This window comes from Arachis stenosperma, chromosome 5 (assembly GCF_014773155.1).
Source record: "Arachis stenosperma cultivar V10309 chromosome 5, arast.V10309.gnm1.PFL2, whole genome shotgun sequence".
NCBI classification, from domain to species: domain Eukaryota; kingdom Viridiplantae; phylum Streptophyta; class Magnoliopsida; order Fabales; family Fabaceae; genus Arachis; species Arachis stenosperma.
The window spans coordinates 39,614,892-39,624,573 of NC_080381.1; the positions used below are offsets into that span (position 1 = coordinate 39,614,892).

Genomic DNA, 9,682 nt, shown 5'->3' on the forward strand with positions numbered 1-9,682 from the left:
GTTTTCAGAATGGACCATATTAGATATATTCTATTATGGTCTCTCTGAATTTTCGAAAATGTCATTGGATCATTCTGCAGGTGGATCTATTCACCTGAAGAAAACGCCTGAAGAGGCTCAAGAGCTCATTGACATGGTTGCAAATAACCAGTTCATGTACACCTCTGAGAGGAATTCCGTAAATAATGGGATACCTCAGAAGAAAGGAGTTCTTGAAATTGATACTCTGAATGCCATATTGGCTCAGAACAAAGTGTTGACTCAACAAGTCAACATGATCTCTCAAAATCTGAATGGATTGCAACATGCATCCAACAGTACTAGAGAGGCAGCTTCTGAAGAAGCTTATGATCCTGAGAACCCTGCCATGGCAGAGGTTAATTACATGGGTGAACCTTATGGAAACACCTATAACTCATCATGGAGAAATCATCCAAATTTCTCATGGAAGGATCAACAAAAACCTCAACAAGGTTTTAACAATGGTGGACGCAATAGGCTGGGCAATAGCAAGCCATATCCATTATCTTCTCAGCAACAGACAGAGAATTCTGAACAAAACACTTCTAATTTAGCCAATGTAGTCTCTGATCTGTCAAAGGCCACTTTCAGTTTCATGAATGAAACAAGATCCTCCATTAGAAATTTGGAGGCACAAGTAGGCCAGCTGAGTAAGAAAGTTATTGAAACTTCTCCCAGTATTCTCCCAAGCAATACAGAAGAAAATCCAAAAGGAGAGTGCAAGGCCATTGACATAGTCAATATGGCCGAATGCACAAGGGAGGAGGAGGACGAAAATCCTAGTGAGGAAGACCTCCTGGGACGTCCCTCAAGCAAGAAGGAGTTTCCTATTAAGGATCCAAAAGAATCTGAGGCTCATATAGAGACCATAGAGATTTCATTGAATCTTCTTCTGCCATTCATGAGCTCTGAAGACTATTCATCCTCTGAAGAGGATGAAGATGTGACTGGAGAGCAAGTTGCTCAATATTTAGGAGCTATCATGAAGCTGAATGCCAAGTTGTTTGGTAATGAGACTTGGGAACGTGAACCTCCCTTGCTCATCAATGAACTGGATTCTTGGATTCAGAAAACTCTACCTCAAAAGAAACAAGATCCTGGCAAGTTCTTAATACCCTGTACCATAGGCACCATGATCTTTGAAAAAGCTCTGTGTGATCTGGGATCAGGGATAAGTCTTATGCCACTCTCTGTAATGGAGAAGCTGGGGATCATTGAGGTACAACCTGCCTTGTTCTCATTGCAACTGGCTGACAAGTCATTGAGACAAGCCTATGGAATAGTAGAGGACGTGCTAGTAAAGGTTGAAGGCCTTTACATCCCTGCTGATTTCATAATCCTAGACACTAGGAAGGAAGAGGATGATTGCATCATCCTTGGAAGACCTTTCCTAGCCACAGCAGGAGCTGTGATAGATGTCAATGGAGGTGAATTAGTCCTTCAATTGAATGGGGACTACCTTGTGTTTAAGGCACATGGCCATCCCTCTGTGACAAAAGAGAGTAAGCATGAAGAGCTTCTCTCAGTTCAGAGTCAAGAAGAGCCCACACAGTCAAACTCTAAGTTTGGTGTTGGGAGGCCACAACCAAACTCTAAGTTTGGTGTTGGGACCACACTAAAATTGACCTGATCACCTTGTGGCTCCATGTGAGCCACTGTCAAGCTATTGACATTAAAGAAGCGCTTGTTGGGAGGCAACCCAATTTTATTTATCTAATTTTATTTTATTTAGTTTTATTGTTATTTTGTGTTTTATTAGGTACATGATCATGAGGAGTCACGAAAAAAAATCAAAAAAATTAAAAACAGAGTCAAAAACAGCAGAAAAAAATTTTCACCCTGGAGGACGCACAGGCTGGCGTTCAATGCCAGTAAGGTGCATCTGGCCGGCGTTCAACGCCAGAACAGAGCACCATTCTGGCGCTGAACGCCAGAAACAAGCAACATTCTGGCGCTGAACGCCAGGAATGTGCCCAGAGAGGAAAAACTGGCGCTGAACGCCAGTAACAAGCATGAAAGTGGCATTCAACGCCAGAAACATGCTTTATATGGGCGTTGAACGCCCAGAATGTGCACCAATGGGCGTTTAAACGCCAGAATGGTGTGCCAAGGCATTTTACATGCCTATTTGGTGCAGGGATGGAATTCCTTGACACCTCAGGACCTGTGGAACTCACAGGATCCCCACCTACCTCGCCCTCTCTCTCTCCATTCATGGTCATCCCTTCTATTTTTCATTCACCACTCACTCTTTCCCATAAACCCCACTCACCTTCAAAATTCAAAATTCAATCCCACCCATCTAGCCGAATCCATCTCCCCTCACTCTCCTCTATTTTCTTCTTCTTCCTCTTCTTCTCTTCTTTCTTCTCTTGCTCGAGGGCGAGCAATGTTTTAAGTTTGGTGTGGTAAAAGCATAGCTTTTTTGCTTTTCCATTACCATTAATGGCACCTAAGGCCAGAGAAACCTCAAAGGGAAGACAAAAGCCTCCACCTCTGAGTCATGGGAGATGGAAAGACTAATATAAGCCGTCATAGCTCAGTGGTAGAACATGTGGCTGCAAATCAAGAGATCCCTGAGATACCTCAGGGGATAAGTTGTCCTCCACACAAACATTGGAAGCAACTAAGGGTAGGAACACCAAAATTACTAGGAATAATTCAACAGAAGCAAGGAAGAGACATAGAGGAGCTCAAAGAGCACCATTGGACTTTCAAGAAGGCGCCACCCTCACTCAGGTGGATTCATTCCTTGTTCTTTATTTCTTTCTATTTTTCGGTTTTTATGCTGTGTTTATCTATGTTTTGTGTCTTTATTTCATGATCATTAGTATGTAACCATGCCTTAAAGCTATGAATAAAATCCATTAATCCTTCACCTCTCTTAAAAGAAAAATGTTTTAATTCAAAAGAACAAGAAGTACATAAATTTCGAAAATAGCTCTTGAATTTAATTTAATTATATTGATGTGGTGACAATACTTTTGTTTTCTGAATGAATGCTTGAACAGTGCATATGTCTTTTGATCTTGTTGCTTATGAATGTTAAAATTATTGGCTCTTGAAAGAATGATGAACAAAGAGAAATGTTATTGATGATCTGAAAAATCATGAAATTGATTCTTGAAGCAAGAAAAAGCAGTGAAAAAAAAGGGGCTAAAAAGAGTATATAGAAAAAGAAGGAGCAGTAGAAAAAGCCAATAGCCCTTAAAACCAAAAGGCAAGGGTAAAAAGGATCCAAGGCTTTGAGCATCAATGGATAGGAGGGCCTAAGGAAATTAAATCCAGGCCTAAGCGGCTAAATCAAGCTGTCCCTAACCATGTGCTTGTGTCATGAAGGTCCAAGTGAAAAGCTTGAGACTAAGTGGTTAAAGTCGTGATCCAAGGCAAAAGAGTGTGCTTAAGAGCTCTGGACACCACTAACTGGGGACTCTAGCAAAGCTGAGTCATAATCTGAAAAGGTTCACCCAGTTATGTGTCTGTGGCATTTATGTATCCGGTGGTAATACTGGAAAACAAAGTGCTTAGGGCCACGGCCAAGACTCATAAGTAGCTGTGTTCAAGAATCAACATGCTTAACTAGGAAAGTCAATAACACTATCCAAAATTCTGAGTTCCTAGAGAAGCCAATCATTCTAAACTTCAAAGAAAAAAGTGAGATGCCAAAACTATTCAGAAGCAAAAAGCTACAAGTCCCGCTCATCTAATTATAATTAATATTCATTGATATTTTGGAATTTATAGTATATTCTCTTCTTTTTATCCTATTTGATTTTCAGTTGCTTGGGGACAAGCAACAATTTAAGTTTGGTGTTGTGATGAGTGGATAATTTATATGCTTTTTGGCATTGTTTTTAGGTAGTTTTTAGTAAGTTCAAGCTACTTTTAGGGATGTTTTCATTAGTTTTTATGTTAAATTCACATTTCTGGACTTTACTATGAGTTTGTGTGTTTTTCTATGATTTCAGGTAAATTCTGACTGAAATTGAGGGATTTGAGCAAAATTCTGAAAGAGGCTGACAAAAGGACTGCTGATGCTGTTGGATTCTGACCTCCCTGCACTCGAAATGGACTTTCTGGAGCTACAGAACTCCAATTGGCGCGCTCTCAACGGCGTTGAAAATTATACATCCAGGGCTTTCCAGCAATGTATAATAGTCCATACTTTATTCGGAAATTGACGACGTAACTTGGCGTTGAACGCCAAGTTCATGCTGCTGTCTGGAGTTAAACGCCAGAAAAACGTCATGATCCGGAGTTGAACGCCCAAAACACGTCATAACTCGGAGTTCAACTCCAAGAGAAGCCTCAGCTCGTGGATTGATCAAGCTCAGCCTAAGCATACACCAAGTGGGCCCCGGAAGTGGATTTATGCATCAATTACTTACTCATGTAAACCCTAGGAGCTAGTTTATTATAAATAGGATGATTTACTATTGTATTAGACATCTTTGGTCTCAGTTTTGTTTTATTCTTCATCCTAAGAGGCTATTGATCACATTTTAGGGGGCTGGCCATTCGGCCATGCCTGAACCTTTTACTTATGTATTTTCAACGGTGGAGTTTCTGCACACCATAGATTAAGGGTGTGGAGCTCTGCTGTACCCCAAGTATTAATGCAATTCTATTTTCTTTTATTCAATTCTCTCTTATTCTTATTCCAAGATATTCATTCGCACCCAAGAACATGATGAATGTGATGATTAGATAACCCTCATTATCATTCTCACTTATGAACGCACGTGATTGACAACCACTTCCGTTCTACATGCAACAGAGCTTGAATGCGTATCTCTTAGATTCTCCAACAGAATCTTCGTGGTATAAGCTAGATAGATGGCGGCATTTATGAGGATCCGGAAAGTCTCACCTTGTCTATGGTATTCCGAGTAGGATCCTGGGAATCCGGAAAGTCTCACCTTGTCTGTGGTATTCCGAGTAGGATTCCGGTAATGAATGACTGTGACGTGCTTCAAACTCGCAAGTGCTGGGCGTTAGTGACAAACGAAAAAGAATCAAGGGATTCTATTCCAGTAGGAGCGGGAACCAACCAGTGATTAGCCGTGCTGTGACAGAGTGCGTGAGCGTAGTTTTCACTGCGAGGATGGGATGTAGCCATCAACCATGGGTGATGCCTCCAGACGATTAGCCATGCGAGTGACAGCCGCAGAGGACCATTTTCCCGAGAGGATTGAAAGTAGCCACCGCTGATGGTGAACCCCTATACACAGCTTGCCATGGAAAAGAGTAAGAAGGATTGAGTTGAAGCAGTAGGAAAGCAGGCGTCCTTGAGCCATACAGTATCTCCATTCACTTATCTAAAATTCCCACCAATGAATCTGCATAAGTATTCTATCCCTTTTATTATTTTCTTATTATTAATTTCCGAAATCATAAACAATTTTAATCTGCCTAACTGAGATTTACAAGATGACCATAGCTTACTTCATACCAACAATCTCTGTGGGATCGACCCTTACTCACATAAGGTTTATTACTTGGACGACCCAGTACACTTGCTGGTTAGTTGAATGGAGTTGTGAATTCAACCAGTGCCATAATAATGATTTCTCTCAAAATAGTTAGAACATTGATCACAATTTCGTCCACCAACACAGCAGAGCTCCTCACCCCCAACCATGGGGTTTAGAGACTCATACTGTGGAAGGTACACAAAGAAACGTGTAAAGTGTCATGAGGTACAGATACAATGTCAAAAGATCCTATTAATAGTGAACTAGTAACCTAAGGTTTACAGAAATGAGTAAATGACAGAAAAATCCACTTCTGGGCCCACTTGGTGTGTGCTTGGGCTGAGCATTGAAGCTTTCATGTGTAGAGACCTTTTCTGGAGTTAAACGCCAGCTTTCATGCCAGTTTGGGCGTTTAACTCCAAGTTTTATGCCAGTTCTAGCGTTAAACGCTGGAAATTCTGAGGCTGAATTGCTACGCCGGTTTGGGCCATCAAATCTTGGGCAAAGTATGGACTATTATACATTGCTGGAAAGCCCAGGATGTCTACTTTCCAATGCCGTTGAGACCGCGCCAATTGGGCTTCTGTAGCTCCAGAAAATCCACTTCGAGTGCAGGGAGGTCAGAATCCAACAGCATCTGCAGTCCTTTTCAGTCTCTGAATCAGATTTTTGCTCAGGACCCTCAATTTCAGCCAGAAAATACCTGAAATCACAGAAAAACACACAAACTCATAGTAAAGTCCAGAAAAGTGAATTTTAACTAAAAACTAATAAAAATATACTAAAAACTAACTAGATCATACTAAAAACATACTAAAAACAATGCCAAAAAGCATACAAATTATCCGCTCATCAATGGCCATAATGTTCATCGACGCGTATGCGTCGCTCACGCGTACGCGTGGGTGGAAAAACAGCAAAGGGACGCACACGCGTCAGCCACACGTACGCATGGGTGCGTTTGTGTCCCACGCACAAAACTGGCACAACTCCGGTACAACTCTCGGGAAAAATGACTCGGCATTGGGTGCAGCGCACCGATGCGCACGCGCACACCTCGCGCACGCGTGGATGGTGCCTTCTTGAAAAGCGACGGGTACGCATCAAGCACGCCTACGCGTGGGGGGCATTTTGCTAAAAATTTTTCTAAGTTAAAAGCTGCAGAATTCACAGATTAAACCCATAATCTTTCAACAGACATAACTTCCTCGTTTTAAATCATTTTTCGCCAGTTCTTCGAATGGCATGGACACCCCGGATCTAATTTTATTTCTAAATTAGTTTGGCACAAAATGGGGATCCGGAGTCCAGGTTATGTCCCGTCAAAGTATGCCCAAAAGCCATATTTTCATACAAAACCACAAAGTGCCATTTTCAAAACAAGTCATTTTCAACGCTTTTCAAAATCAACCAAAGCATGCCAATTTCAACCCTTTTTGAAATCAATCAAAATATACCAAAATCAACAACAAAACTCCCCAACTCATACAATAACACTTTACCACAATTCACAAAACCGCCATATAACTATTTTTACCCGTTTCAAACAAATGACTAAATTACAAACACATTAACATGTCATACATCCTTCCTCATCCCAATTTCCAACAATACTATTTCCAATCAACCATCATTATACATAATCAATATCATACTCACTATCACATGGTTTCACCCACAAATCAACCTTAATCATTCATCAAGCATATATCACAACATGCATATCTCTCATGCATCATCATACCATCAAGGCATCAATAATCATAATCACATATATGACCACATAATATATCTCAACCAAAACCAAACATACCTCATTTACATAATTTCACCCAAAATTACCAAATTCCACACTTCAACTCCTCAAACCTTAATATTCAATAACCAACCCAATCATTCATATATTCATTATCTAAAATTCATCCAATCACTTGTGTCATCATACAATGCACACATCAACTTACCTTCCTTACCTCTTTCTGGCCTCCGGCCCAAAATTCACAGCCTCCGGCCCAATTTCACAATGTTAATGCATAATCCACAAATCAATACTCATTATCCAATACATCAAATTCTCAATACACCAACCATACAAGGCCACACAATTCTCAACCCAATCATTAATTCACATTACATACCAACTATGCATATTAGCACCAACCATTTACACAATCCAAACTTAATCCTTGGGGCATCTAGCCTAGGAATCCTCATCACACCACAGGGTACTTAAATAAAACTTAAACCGTACCTCTTGTAGCCAAACCAATTGAGCCTCTTCAATGGAAGTCTCCACTAACCCTTAGCTCCAAGCCTCACCAAAGCTCCACAAGCAACACCAACCTCCAAATTGTGCATCAAACTCACCAAATTCACTAACAACCAATTTCACATATATACATCAACCTAGGGCTCATAAAAATGATAAATCACAAGGGTTTGGTACTTCTTACCTCAGCCCATATGAAGTAGAGATAGAACCCACTTAGAATCCATGTTGGAGTATCCCTAAATACCCAAAATCACAAGATTTCAAGATTAACTACCCAAAAACGTGTAACAGTAGAGAATTTCAAAAACTGGGCAGAGATGAATGAAATGCTCACCACAAAACTTAGATATAATTGTAGAGGATGAGAAGAGTGACGCGTAACCGCAAACGGCTCGTCAATCGGAGCTCCGTAGCTCAAGTTATGGCTGGTGTGCATTAGGCACAAATTGGGCCACGCGTTCGCGTCAGTGACGCGATCACGTCACTTACACTACACACACACCACGCGAAAGCATGGGCGACGCGTACGGGTCGCGTGGATATTACGGCCCCCTAAATGGAAACAGAGAGTTACACTAAAACAACGCTGGAATTGTGCGTTTAGCACAATTCCAAGTGACGTGTTCGCATGTTTCATGCGTTCGTGTCACTTACATCATACCTCACTTACGCGATCGCGTCAATAACGCGTCCGCGTCATTCTCTTTCCACCCCAATCACGCGATCGCGTGCTCCACGCGTTCACGTGGATTTGAATCCATTAAACCAACCCACGCAAAACCCTAAACCCTCTCGCGTCAACCCATTCTCTTCTTCCTTCCTCCTCTGCACTCTCTCCTCCCTCCTCTGCAACCCACCACCACCGACCAGCCACCAGAACCGCGCTGCCGCACCCTTGCCACCGCACCACCTCGCCACTACCGCGACACCCCCCTTTTTCTTTCTCTTCTTCTTCTCCCCCACCTCTTCTCCCCCTTTCACCCACTGCTGCCCCCATAACCAACCCGCCACCACCACGACATCCACCTAGAACTGCCAGCCACCACACCCCACCACCCCCAACCCCTCGCCCCCTTTTTCTCTCCTTCCCCTCCATAACCCTAATCCAACCACCGAACTGCCCCTGCCCCCACCACGGACCGCCGCCGCACCGCCTACCAGCATCGCCGTGTTGCCGCCACCACCACCACACTCCCACCATATCTCTGATCCATACTTTTGTTCCTCTACACACTAGGTTCCGCCGAACACCAATTCCTCTATCAATTAGTTAGTTAGTTGCATATTTTTCAAAATTCTGTTCAAATTAGGATAGTTAGAAATGCATGATCGTAGTGGATTTTAGGTGGTTAGGTAGCTAGGATGTGGTTAGTAGATTTAGGCCTGATAATTGTGCCGTTCTTGTTACCTATTTTTATCTGATTCGCAATATTGAATTTGCTATAATGATGATGCTGTTCATATGCTGTTCTTTAATGTTTGATGCTGCTATTACACTGTTCTTTAATGTTCTTGCTATTTTTTACTCTTTTCAACATTAATTTAATGTCATATGAACTAAATTGGTTGCTGTTTATCACTCAGGAACATCCATTTTTAGTCGGAATGCTACCCAATTTTTTTTCAACAATTTTGTTTCCCTCAACTCCCATTCATGCATTGGTTTTGGTAAGTTCAAATTTTGCACTAATTGGCTATAACCAAACTAATTCATGGATGCACGGGCTAGCTTTCTACCTCTTCCTGGTTCCCTGATTAATAAACTGCATTATTGATGATTTCAGTTTCATTTTGCAATTCTGTTATTTATATGAACTATCATCAATAAACTGCAATCTTTGCTTGAATATGAGTCGATTGTTCTTCAAGTTTGTGAATTTATTTTAACAAGGAAACCCATTATCATGCCGCTTAC

General features: G+C 41.6%; 1 protein-coding gene across 1 annotated transcript; it reads right to left on the minus strand.

Moving 5' to 3' along the window:
- Window positions 1-8,527: 8,527 nt before the first annotated feature.
- Window positions 8,528-8,968, minus strand: LOC130980727 (uncharacterized). Its single transcript, XM_057904377.1, has one exon. The coding sequence runs from the start codon at window positions 8,966-8,968 to the stop codon at window positions 8,528-8,530; it is 441 nt and encodes a 146-aa protein (XP_057760360.1).
- Between the last annotated feature and the right edge of the window lie 714 nt (window positions 8,969-9,682).

Bases quoted from the DNA above. Each gene is read 5' to 3' on its own strand.
- LOC130980727 (XM_057904377.1), bottom strand. From the start codon at position 8,968: ATGGTGGGAGTGTGGTGGTGGTGGCGGCAACACGGCGATGCTGGTAGG.